Source organism: Triticum aestivum, chromosome 5D (assembly GCF_018294505.1).
Source record: "Triticum aestivum cultivar Chinese Spring chromosome 5D, IWGSC CS RefSeq v2.1, whole genome shotgun sequence".
Taxonomy (NCBI): domain Eukaryota; kingdom Viridiplantae; phylum Streptophyta; class Magnoliopsida; order Poales; family Poaceae; genus Triticum; species Triticum aestivum.
The window spans coordinates 99,488,513-99,502,033 of NC_057808.1; the positions used below are offsets into that span (position 1 = coordinate 99,488,513).

At 50.0% G+C, this 13,521-nt stretch overlaps 1 protein-coding gene across 1 annotated transcript; it reads right to left on the bottom strand.

Moving 5' to 3' along the window:
- Nucleotides 1–5,157: 5,157 nt before the first annotated feature.
- LOC123124431 (small polypeptide DEVIL 11) lies at nucleotides 5,158–5,975 on the bottom strand. The gene has a single exon (XM_044545047.1). It carries the CDS (start codon nucleotides 5,820–5,822, stop codon nucleotides 5,592–5,594), a length of 231 nt encoding a protein of 76 aa, XP_044400982.1. The 5' UTR covers nucleotides 5,823–5,975; the 3' UTR covers nucleotides 5,158–5,591.
- Between the last annotated feature and the right edge of the window lie 7,546 nt (nucleotides 5,976–13,521).

Sequence of the window (13,521 nt, forward strand, 5' to 3'; positions counted from 1 at the left end):
CCCCTTGGCCCCTTTGGAGCGCGAGCTGGTGCGCACTGGCGCCGCCGGCACCGTCTTGGTCCTCTTGGCCTAGGAGATCGCCGCCGTCTTGGAAGCCTCGAGCAGTAGCGGATCAGCAGCGGGAGGCGCAGTTGGGGCAGCCAGCGCATGACCGACTGCCGCGGCGTCGGGGGCGCGCCCAGCGGCTCCATCAGGCGCACCGCCTCCGCCGACACCTTGCGCACCGCCGCCTTCTTCATGAGCTTCACCGAACCACTCAGCGTTCCCCCATGGCCGCCCGACGCTGGAGATCGCCCGGAGAGGAGGAGGGAGGGGCTGGGGGGAAGAGTCCGCGGGGAACGACCCCCGCCAGCACCCGAACCCCCAGCAGGGTCTAAAACCAGGGGCGGCGAGGTCACCGAGCCCAAGTTAGACCCATACTGGTTCGGGATCGCGATCTCCACCCCAGCAGGCCTGCCCACGGCCACCTCCCGCGGCCACCTGCGCCGCCGGGCCCTGCACCGAGATCCCGAGCTTGTCCCACGCCGCCGTGTCGATAGAGTCATCCTCCATGCTAGCGTCAGGGTCCTGGTCCTTGTCCTCCGTCTTGTCCTTGTCGTGGTCGCGCGGGCCCTTGTCGTTGGAAGGCGGAGGAGGGGGAGGAAGAGCAGGGGCGGCTTGGCGCGCCGCCTCCAACTCCGGCTCGAGCTTGACATTGTAGCCGTCTCCGTTGAACCAAATCTGCACCGAGCCGCGCAGCTTGGCCGATGCACGACATGCAAAACGCATGCGCACCGGACCCGAGCGGATCAGTGAGAGTTCGTCCACCAGAAGAGGCCGACCAATCATGGCTGTGGCCGGCATCAGGCGCTCCACCCTGCGCTGCTTCGGAGGGATACCCCGCATCTTGACCCAAACCTCGGGCATGGACAGGGCCTTGGGCTCGGCGAGGACAACGGATATCCACCATGATATTGTTGATGGAGAGGAAAAGCTTGCCGCTGCGCGTCGCCATCCGAAGCATCACTGGGTCCGGGAAGGCCACCGAGAAGCAATCCGCATCAAAGGGGGCCACCTGCCAGTCCCATTCTCCCTCGAAGAGATGCGGAAGCTCCGCCTCCAGGATTTCTTTGGTCAGGACCCCGGGCGCCGCCGAGACCAAGGCTGCGTTGGCACCCAGGAGGCTCTTCGGCGCCGAATCCGCCTCCGCAGGATATTGAAGGCAGAAAAAGCCGCCACCAGCGAAGGCATGCCCCATGGATTGCATCAACAGTGGCTTGCCGCGCATGGGGCAATTAGCCGAGGCGTGCCCTTCTTGACTGCATAGGACGCACAGAGGCTTGAAAGAACAGTTGCTCTGGTAGTGCCCCGCTCGCCCACATTTGAAGCACTCGGGGCCGTCCGCCTCCTCGACGGGGATAGGCTCCGCCGCCGTGCCCTTGGAGGAGGAGGGCTTGGAAGCCGCCGGACCCGCCATCTTGTGCTTCTTCTGCTTCGGCTTAGAGTAGGGGTCGCCGACGCGGTCGCCGCAATGTGGGTGGAACTCGTCCTTGCGCTTGAGCTCCAATCCACGCTTCTTATGCTCCTCCTTGTGTTTCTTCTTGCGCTCCTGATCTTTGAGCCACCATGGAGGTGGAGGCCCCCATCCTCCATCCTCACCCGCACGCTCCACAGCACGCTCCGCCGCCGATGGGCGCGGATCTCGCTCTCGCCTGCGCTCCGCCCCCGGATCCGCCGCCACCCGCTTGTCCGCACGCCGCTCCGCCTTGGATCCCATGGACACCACCTCGGTGAAGGAGCGCACGAGGGGTGGAGGAGGAGAGAGTGTGTGGAAGGAGCGCGCAGATGCGCCGCACCTTCGAGTGTGTGGCTGGAAACCATAACGAACAATCTAGGGCACCCCGCGGGATCCAGAGCCACTTATACGACTGGCAAGCCACACGCGGGCCAGAAATGGCAGGCCTGGGCCGAGCCGCGCGGCCCACCTCCAACTCACCCGTGGCCACCACAAGGGGGCCAGCAGCTGGGTCCACAGACGGGCCACCTGGGCCACTCATGGGGGTGCAGCCCACCACCAGCGCCTGGCCCAACGACCCGCCCGAACCACCCGAGCCAACCCTAGGCCAGGGGTCCTGTTCCGCCGCCGTCGCCGCCCACTCCCCCGCCGGCGCCGCCACCTCTGACAGCGCCGCGGCCGGCTCAGACGCCTGGCTGCTCCCAGGTGCGGTGGAGCTTCCAACCGCGCGGCGCGTTGCTCCCTGCGGCGGCTGCTTCACGCTCGGCGCTGCCCCGGCGCCCCTCGACGAAGCCCGACCGAACGCCCCTGGTTGCCGGGCACCACACCCACCGGGCGCAAACGCGGAGCGCCGGCCAGCTTTGAGAGAGCCCCCGAGCTCCTCCGCCCTGGCCACGAACTCACCGACCGTCGCCCGAGCACATCCAGCTCCCGCTTCCGCTCCCGCAGCGACCGCCACAGCCTGGTCCTCGTCGTCGCTCTCCTCTGCCAGCGCCCAAAAACGGCTCCCCTATCAGCCCGCAGATGCCATCGCACCCGCCGCCGCCACCGGAGCCACGCGCGGCGACCGCCCGGACGCCGGGACAGCCGCCCATCCTCCCGCCTCGCCGGATTCCTCACACCCCGGCGCATCGCCCAGCCCGTCGCCACCCAGATCGCCAGGCCGTATAGGAGTCGTTGGGTCTAACCTATCCATCTCCGCCTTCTGCTCACCAATTGTCTACTTGTCCACTCTACAAGTTTGGATAACATGTGCACAACCACCATCGTCGATGCACGGCGTAGATTCTACCCAAGGATTCAGTGACGGGATCTAATAATCTAAATTTGCTCATCATGTTCTTTGTACGCAGAACGACCGTGACCGCTTAGTCGTTGAGACCAAACATATTTAATTTGTTATTTTTATAAGGGTGAGCACAATTTAAGTTTTCATCGCCACGTATAACTTGCTGAGTTCAACCATCAATCAATGTTTTGGTGTTGAGATATGTTACCCGCTTTTCTAAGCCAATTTAGGGCCAGTTTTTTTGGGCGGCTTAAAAAATAAGCCGCCTCTCCCAGCTTTTCCCATAAGCCGCCTCTTATATTCGTTGAGGCTTCTAAATTAGTTATGGGATAACTAATTTAGTCTAAAAAACTAGAGGCGGCTTATTTTTTAAGCTGGGGAGAGGCAGCTTATTTTGTAAGCGGCCCAAAGAACTGACCTTAATCTTCTAGGTACCCCGCGAAAAAAAACTTAATCTTCTAGGAGAACCATTTGGCGTATGCCGACCTGGGAAACACTAAACAGGTCAAACCGAGCACCATGGCACGTTGGTCCGCCATAATAGCTCACAACATCCCAAACCCAACTTATATCGAGCTGGGCAACACTAAACCGGATAGAGTACCAGGACGACGGGCAGCAGAGACCAAGAACCAACCTCCTATGACAGGGATCTCCTCGAAGAGAAGTGCATATTTCAAACCTCAACTTTTGCCTTAGTCTAATTTACAATCCCAAACTGCAATACCGCCTACATTACAACTCATAACTCTTAAAACCGGCTAGATTCAACCGTCCCCTCTCGTTGACCGTTTTAGACCCGTTGATCATCCAGCCTGCATGTCTAGTCAGCAAACCACGTCAGCAAAAAAATACAAAATTTCCAAAAAAAGTAAAAAAAAAACTTAAAAAATCAAGGAAAATATAAAATATCTATAAAATTAAAAAAAATCTGCATAATAGAAAAAATGTTCAAAATTCTGAAATTAAAAAAATGGTGTTGTTGTCTGAAAATCCTGAAAAATCTGTAAAATCAAAAAGAAAAAAGTTCAGGGATGTTTACTAAAAATTCTGAAAAAATGTTCAAACTGCTAAAACACAAAATTTTGTAATTATTTAAATCAAAGAAAGTTCACAATCTTTTCCAGATGATTAGTATTGTTTTCTTCATCTTACAAAATTTGGGCAAAAAATCCTGACAAAAAATTGTTTTTTTATTTTAATTTTGTGATTGATTATTTTATTTACTTTTTATTTTTCAGAAAATATTAAATATTTTACATTTTTATTTCCCTAGATTTTTTATTTTATAGATTTGTTTTTGAAAAATTTGAGTTTTTTGTTGATGTGGCTTGCTGATGGGATGGTTAACGGGTCAAAACCGGTCAATGGGGAGGGGAGGGTTGAAGCATGTCCAATTTTAAGAGTTCGAGGTTGTAATGTAGAAGGTATTTAAGTTGCGGGTTGAAATATGCACTTCTCTCATCTCCTCATCACCCACCGAAAACTGCCGATCATACACCACCCTAGCAACAACACACAAGAGATGCCCAAATAACCCGACCCATCGCAAACCAACAATCGAGAGGCATGCCTAAGCCTATGGCGACCAATCGCAGGAAAAATGCGCACGTAGGGGCAACAAAAAATGCATTACAGAAATGTGGCCCTGAAAGCCCGCAGTCCACGGGTCATGGACCTTCGAACCGAAGCTATCGAGGAGGTGAGGCAAGGTAAAAACCGACCGAAAAGGAATAAAGGCGTCAAGCAGGCAGTGAGCGGGGCGCACACGGATCGGACGACGTGAAGGATGCACGAGGACGCGGATGCCCCAAGAAGGCGGATAGTTCAATATCCTTTAAATGAGTAATGAGTCAAGGCATGTTTTTGTGGCTCTGTTTCAAACGAAAAAATAACACTAATGAGGATAGCGATAGACAATCTCCCTTCGCTTGCAATGGTAATGTGGGGACTAGCATGTTAGATGCAAATTCCCCACCGTTCCCATGGAAGAGGATTTATAGCACGCATATGCGGGGCACGCATCCCTCTCTTACGTTTGGCTTTGGATTTTTCAATCTTTCATATCTTTTGAACCAAAAGTCTAAATTAAATTTTGTTTATATATTCGTGTTTCTGATGATGAGGGCTTTCAAATGAGACCCATTTTGATTACATTTTGATGAGTTTTAAAATTTTCGTTATGTTTCAACTTTTGGAACGTACGAGCGGCCGACAAAATAATGAGTTTCAGATCCTGCGTCTGACAAAAATGTTTCAACTTCTAAAACTTGGTACGAGCGACCGATAAAATTGTAAGTTTCAGAACTTGCGACCGACAAAAATGTCAGTTTTAGAAACTGAAACTTAAAAGGTGCTCCCAAAATCCTAATAATTGAACAACGAACAATTTTCAGTTGTTGGATGCAAACCGTTTTCTAAACCAGAGTAACATGTTCAGTTTTTTCTGAACCCGAATTTTGTCGACATTTCGGTTCTAAAAATAAAAGTGTCGACATTTCCATGTTTCACGAATTTGAACACACTAGTTAACAAACACCATAGATCTAAAAGAAAAACGAAAACTTGCAACGAAGAGGACTAGCCTTACACATTGGTTGCCGCGGTACATACATTCCTGCAGTGCAGTGCTATGGAAGTGACTGGAGCAGCGAGAGCAAACTAATGGAAGCTGTTTGGCCGTGACACACTGTGTTATCTACAATCTTTCTTAGTCTACCAAACCAAGGATGGCCATGGGAATTAAGGCACATCTCTTAGTTAACCTCTGTCTCCGTCTCTCGAAGCAGAGAAGAGATCAAACCGAGGCTAGTCCCGCCAGCACACGAGCATGGTGACGCACCGGCGCATGATGTAGAACCTGGCCCTCTGCTGCTTGGCCAGGCTCGCCAGCCGCCCCGGCACGGACCGGCCGGAGCCCCTCGACGCCCGGCCCTTGACACCCACCGGACTGCCGGTGGCCGCCGCCGGCGCCACCGCCGCGGACCTCCGGCTGCCCTTCTTGGACAGCTTCCACTTGTCGTCCATGCACATCTCCATCTCTTCTCTGTTTCTTCCGATCTCCCAATATGCAATGTGCTCTCTTCTCCCTGTCTTCGCTTTTGGTCGTTGAGGATGGTTGTTGGTGTGAGAGCCGGGTAACTTGGGTGCTACTTATAGTGCCGGAATGCCAATCCAAGGTGGATGAGGGGGCTGGATTTGATTGGAGAGGAGAGGGGATAGAGGTTGATTAAGTAAGTAGCTTAACTAAGACTATTGTTTGTGCGTCTGTTTGGTAGCGCATCACTTTCCAAATAATTTATGGGGGTGTGTCCCCTTGCGGCGATGGCCATCTCTTTCGGCGCCCACGCTCAAGTTGTTGCGGTGCAATTTTCTTAGGACCTTTGATTTGAACCGGAGCGTGCTGAACCTACAAAACTGTACTAGCATAAACTGAGCTGGGCAGGGTCCATCCATGATGATAAAAACTGGAGTACTAGCTACGGCTCTGTTTGTTGGGAAGATGTAGCAGTAAACTTTGTAGGCGCGTCAGAAACGTTCGTGGGAGTTAACGGATCCACGTAGCATGGGACTGTATCATCTTGAATCGCCGAGCACGACCGGCCACCGAGGCCCCAGATCGAGTCAAACTCGCTCTCTCTCCAACACACGCCACAGAGCACGACAAGTCACCGTCCGTGTGATTGATCACGACGCGACGTAGTTAATCAACTAACGAGGAACACACTGCTATCTGTTGGAGCAGCAGCGAGTAAAGGCTCGAGCCCTCATGGCTCCTAGCGACCGCGCACTAGCTAGCTTATAGGAGTACAATGGACACTGACAACGCGCGCGAGTCGAGAAAAGGCGTGCACAAACTCTGGGTTGATAGGTATCCAGCACTTAACCAACCTCATCCATCGTTGAAAAAAATAATGGTATCTACAACCACGATTATCAAATCCGGCCCCTATACGAGTTCACGGAGTCCACAGACAGTGATCAGTTCGACCTTAAATTCTCAGCTTGCACAACAACACTTTTATATCCAGCACCCTATATCCACACTCCACATGCAATGTGAACTAGTCTACGTAGTTCAAAGAACAGACATAGAAATCGACAGTAAACGAACACGAAAATCGGCATCAAACGGACACTAAAATCTACTTTACATCCTTCAAAAAATCACCACAGTTCTTCGCCGGACAGGTTCTAAACTAAAACAACTAAAAACGATAATAGTAAATGGAGGAAGAGTGTCTTCACCACTTCGCAGAGGGGCAGTGCGGACTGCACAGCCCTCGCGGAGCTGCGCACGGGCCGGGAGGGCCAGCTCCGGCCTCCCCATTGCGTCGGCGGGGATCGGCGACGGGGCAGAACCAGAACTGCCCCGTGTCCACCTTCGACCGCTCCAGTGCAATGGGCAGGGTCGGGTCCTCCCCGACATCAAGGTCGGAGTCAGAGCGGCTGTCGATGCTCAACATGCTCGCCAAAGTCATCGGATTGGATCGAAGGAGGGAAGAAATTGAAGGAGGAGAGAAATTGAAGGAGGGGAGAAGAAGAAACGGAGCGAGAGTTGAGAGTGAAGTGAGCTAGGGTTCTGGATTGGGAATTTTGTGGGGATGGAGTGATGTCGGCGATGGGCCGGGCTGAGGTGGCGGATGTGCCGGGCCACCCCATATCCACCAATGAGGGGCAACGGATAGTCCGAGCGTTTGAGGCCGGTTTGAGGTGCTTGGGTGGGATGGAGTTTTTTTTACCGATCAGTGATCGGGCGGCCCGCCCAGGCGTTTGAAGCCGGGTTGAGGCATGCGGCTATAGATGTCGTAGTATTATTTAGAAACATGATTACATATCAATATCAAGTATTCCTAATTGATATGATAAGCGTGAATTTGTCTAGCAACAATGTTGGAGTGCTATGAATTCATGGTTTATTCCATGTATTATAGTATGATTAAAGAAAAAATTAACATGTATTCCCTCCGTTCTTAAATACAAGTCTTCTTAGAGATTCCAATATAGACTACATATGTAGCAAAATGAGTGAATCTATACTCTAAAATCTATACATCCGTATGTAGTTCGTATTGAAATCTCTAAGAAGAAATATATTTAGGAACGAAGGGAGTATATGTCAAATATATTAGATGCATTAAATAGCATAAAAATAGCATCAGGCATGGACAACAACCATCATGAAAGACTGGATCATATCACGGTGCATGTATTGGTCGATTGTAGATGAATTAGCCATGGTTGTTGTGGGTGCGATGTTGTTGATGCTGATGTTAGTGAAGACCGGGCGAATCAGATGATAGTGAGGACTGTGCACAACAATTCCTGGCCTTGGAGGTAGACGACATGTTGTGAAGAATGTATGTAGTCATGCGAAGCGCTTTCCAAAAACCTAGTTCACCCTCTCCCGATACAGGGTCGCAGGGGTGAGAGGTTTCGAAGACCTTCTCTCCTACTCGCCTGTGCATGTTGGCATTTGGGATGGAGTAGATTATGATGGTGACGCAAACAATGAAAGCAGGCAAGAACCTATCTTGATTTGATGTATCATTGGCAGTGGCCAATAGGTCGCCCATATAGGAGAACCGACTGGACTCGTGCCGCGATCACGAACTAACCTGATTAGTTCTCCAACTCGTGAACTACTAGGCATGAAACAAAAATAAAACGAAAAAGAAAGTTACTCTCCTACAAGGCCGTTGATCAGATTTCGGGAAATCATTGGCGCACATGACAAACGCCCGTGCCTAGGCCCTGCGATGCGAGCGGGCACGAGTGGTATTCTCTTTCTCTCCTCATATCAATCACTACGTATACACTATATAAGTTTGTCTCACTTTGTTCAAAAAACAGTTTGTCACACCACCTTCACTTGTGGGGTGGTGCTAAAGATTGCAGCCCCCACCTCTTGCCATATGTGGGCCTTTGAGATTTATTACAAATTTCTGAAAGGTCGCATGGGCCAAGCCCATTAATTGTAACAAAACATACTATCACTACACATATGTTTGTCACAATTTAAATACAAACTAAGAGCATCTCCAAGCAAAAGTGTCATTCTAGTCCCAAGCTCAAATGCCCCTGTTATGAACAGTAAAATCCAAATAAGTAGAAACAAAAATTTAAAAATATATATTTTATGGAAACAAGCAATGTTCATGCGCCTAGATTTTAAAGATGAAACCTTCCATGGATATGTGGGAAAAAATATAATCAATGCTTTAAACTACTTTATAAGTTTTTTATTTAGAGCATCAATTTTCTCTCTAGACTTCCATGAATGTCATTGCATCACGAAAATTTGCACACTAGTGAAACACTCATCAATGTATCAGAAATAGAAATTCAGTTTTGTTTTATTTTAATCAGCTGGAAAGATAAACTCGTGGCTTTTTCCATTGTGCAAGCAAGATTGGTTGTATTAGCTCCCTTTTCTGCGGGTTATATTTGTAGTCACCCAACTTTCTTGATTTCTTCAACATGAGGCAAGTTTGGTTAATTTAGTTTTTTCTTACTGTATCAGCACTTAGTTCATTACTCTTGACAGAGAGGGAGGATGCGCCTTCCGACCAGAGAGAATGTAATTCCATTCCCTCAACATCGACTGTCACGCCCAAGATGCGGCCCTATCCTAAAGGAACTCGAAGGTCCCACCAAGGATAGAGGCGCATCTTGAAGACGCTTTTGCAAGGTGGATATCATTACATCAACATTACATAACAGATGGGGATACATACAAGGCATACACATGCCGCAAGAATACATCAATACATCATACATAAGATCGACATCCGACTACGGATGAAACACAAACAGAAACTCCAACGACATCCACCCTGCTAGCTCAGACTGCCGACCTGGAACCTATCCCCTGATCGAAGAAGCAGAAGAAGAACTCCAAAAACAAGTAAACATCGCTCTCGCGTCATGATCATCGCAAAACCTGTACCTGCAACTGGTGTTGTAGTAATATGTGAGCCACGAGGACTCAGCAATCCCATTACCATGGGTATCAAGACTAGCAACGGTTTAATGGGTATGGAAAGGACAAGTGGTGAGGTTGCAGCAACGCTAAGCATGTATGTGTCGGGGATCGTAGCAGAATTTTAAAATTTTCTACGCATCACCAAGATCCATCTACGGAGTCTACTAGCAACGAGAGGGAAGGAGTGCATCTACATACCCTTGTAGATCGCGAGCAGAAGCGTTCTAATGAACGGGGTTGATGGAGTCGTACTCGTCGTGATCCAAATCACCGATGACCGAGCGCCGAACGGACGGCACCTCCGCGTTCAACACACGTACGGAGCAGCGACGTCTCCTCCTTCTTGATCCAGCAAGGGGGAAGGAGAGGTTGATGGAGATCCAGCAGCACGACGGCGTGGTGGTGGAAGTAGCGGGGATCCCGGCAGGGCTTCGCCAAGCGCAAGAGGGAGAGAGAGGTGTCACGGGAGGGAGAGGGAGGCGCCAGGGGCTAGGGTACAGCAGCCCTCCCTCCTCCCCCCTTTATATAGGCCCCCTGGGGGGGCGCCGGCCCCTGGGATCCCATCTACAGGGGGGCGGCGGCCAAGGGGGGGAAACTTCCCCCCCAAGTCAGGTGGGGCGCCCCCCTCCCCCAGGGTTTCCAACCCTAGGCGCAGGGGGAGCCCATGGGGGGCGCACCAGCCCACTAGGGGCTGGTTCCCCTCCCACTTCAGCCCATGGGGCCCTCCGGGATAGGTGGCCCCACCCGGTGGACCCCCGGGACCCTTCCGGTGGTCCCGGTACAATACCGATAACCCCCGAAACTTTCCCGGTGGCCGAAACTGGACTTCCTATATATAATTCTTCACCTCCGGACCATTCCGGAACTCCTCGTGACGTCCGGATCTCATCCGGGACTCCGAACAACTTTCGGGTTTCCGCATACTAATATCTCTACAACCCTAGCGTCACCGAACCTTAAGTGTGTAGACCCTACGGGTTCGGGAGACATGCAGACATGACCGAGACACCTCTCCGGTCAATAACCAACAGCGGGATCTGGATACCCATGTTGGCTCCCACATGTTCCATGATGATCTCATCGGATGAACCACGATGTCGAGGATTCAATCAATCCCGTATACAATTCCCTTTGTCAATCGGTACGTTACTTGCCCGAGATTCGATCGTCGGTATCCCAATACCTTGTTCAATCTCGTTACCGGCAAGTCACTTTACTCGTACCGTAATGCATGATCCCGCGGCTAACTCCTTAGTCACATTGAGCTCATTATGATGATGCATTACCGAGTGGGCCCAGAGATACCTCTCCGTCATACGGAGTGACAAATCCCAGTCTCGATCCATGCCAACTCAACAGACACTTTCGGAGATACCCATAGTGTACCTTTATAGTCACCCAGTTACGTTGTGACGTTTGGTACACCCAAAGCACTCCTACGGTATCCGGGAGTTGCACGATCTCATGGTCTAAGGAAATGATACTTGACATTGGAAAAGCTCTAGCAAACGAACTACACGATCTTTTGTGCTATGCTTAGGATTGGGTCTTGTCCATCACATCATTCTCCTAATGATGCGATCCCGTTATCAATGACATCCAATGTCCATAGTCAGGAAACCATGACTATCTGTTGATCAACGAGCTAGTCAACTAGAGGCTTACTAGGGACACGTTGTGGTCTATGTATTCACACATGTATTACGATTTCCGGATAACACAATTATAGCATGAACAATAGACAATTATCATGAACAAGGAAATATAATAATATCCATTTATTATTGCCTCTAGGGCATATTTCCAACAGTCTCCCACTTGCACTAGAGTCAATAATCTAGTTACATTGTGATGAATCGAACACCCATAGAGTTCTGGTGTTGATCATGTTTTGCTCTAGGGAGAGGTTTAGTCAACGGATCTGCTACATTCAGGTCCGTATGTACTTTACAAATATCTATGTCTCCATTTTGAACACTTTCACGAATGGAGTTGAAGCGACGCTTGATATGCCTGGTCTTCCTGTGAAACCTGGGCTCCTTGGCAAGGGCAATAGCTCCAGTGTTGTCACAGAAGAGAGTCATCGGGCCCGACGCATTGGGAATCACCCCTAGGTCGGTAATGAACTCCTTCATCCAGATTGCTTCTTGCGCTGCCTCTGAGGCTGCCATGTACTCCGCTTCACATGTAGATCCGCCACGACGCTTTGCTTGCAACTGCACCAGCTTACTGCCCCTCCATTCAAAATATACACGTATCCGGTTTGTGACTTCGAGTCATCCAGATCTGTGTCGAAGCTAGCGTCGACGTAACCCTTTACGACGAGCTCTTCGTCACCTCCATAAACGAGAAACATATCCTTAGTCCTCTTCAGGTACTTCAGGATATTCTTGACCGCTGTCCAGTGTTCCATGCCGGGATTACCTTGGTACCTTCCTACCAAACTTACGGCAAGGTTTACATCAGGTCTGGTACACAGCATGGCATACATAATAGACCCTATGGCCGAGGCATAGGGGATGACACTCATCTTTTCTCTATCTTCTGCCGTGGTCGGGCATTGAGCCGTGCTCAATTGCACACCTTGCAATACAGGCAAGAACCCCTTCTTGGACTGATCCATATTGAACTTCTTCAATATCTTGTCAAGGTACGTACTCTGTGAAAGACCAATGAGGCGTCTTGATCTATCTCTATAGATCTTGATGCCTAATATATAAGCAGCTTCTCCAAGGTCCTTCATTGAAAAACACTTATTCAAATAGGCCTTTATACTTTCCAAGAATTCTATATCATTTCCCATCAATAGTATGTCATCCACATATAATAAGAGAAATGCTACAGAGCTCCCACTCACTTTCTTGTAAACACAGGCTTCTCCATAAGTCTGTGTAAACCCAAACGCTTTGATCATCTCATCAAAACGAATGTTCCAACTCCGAGATGCTTGCACCAGCCCATAGATGGAGCGCTGGAGCTTGCATACCTTGTTAGCATTCTTAGGATCGACAAAACCTTCCGGCTGCATCATATACAATTCTTCCTTAAGAAAGCCGTTAAGGAATGCCGTTTTGACGTCCATTTGCCATATCTCATAATCATAGAATGCGGCAATTGCTAACATGATTCGGACGGACTTCAGCTTCGCTACGGGTGAGAAAGTCTCATCGTAGTCAACCCCTTGAACTTGTCGATAACCCTTAGCGACAAGTCGAGCCTTATAGATGGTCACATTACCATCCGCGTCTGTCTTCTTCTTAAAGATCCATTTATTTTCTATGGCTCGCCGATCATCGGGCAAGTCAGTCAAAGTCCATACTTCGTTTTCATACATGGATCCTATCTCGGATTTCATGGCTTCTAGCCATTTGTCGGAATCCGGGCCCGCCATCGCTTCTTCATAGTTCGAAGGTTCACCGTTGTCTAACAACATGATTTCCAGGACAGGGTTGCCGTACCACTCTGGTGCGGAACGTGTCCTTGTGGACCTACGAAGTTCAGCAGTAACTTGATCCGAAGCTTCATGATCATCATCATTAACTTCCTCCCCAGTCGGTGTAGGCACCACAGGAACATCTTCCCGCGCTGCGCTACTTTCCGGTTCGGAAGGGGTGACTATCACCTCATCAAGTTCCACTTTCCTCCCACTTAATTCTTTCGAGAGAAACTCTTTCTCCAGAAAGGACCCGTTCTTGGCAACAAAGATCTTGCCTTCGGATCTGAGGTAGAAGGTATACCCAATGGTTTCCTTAG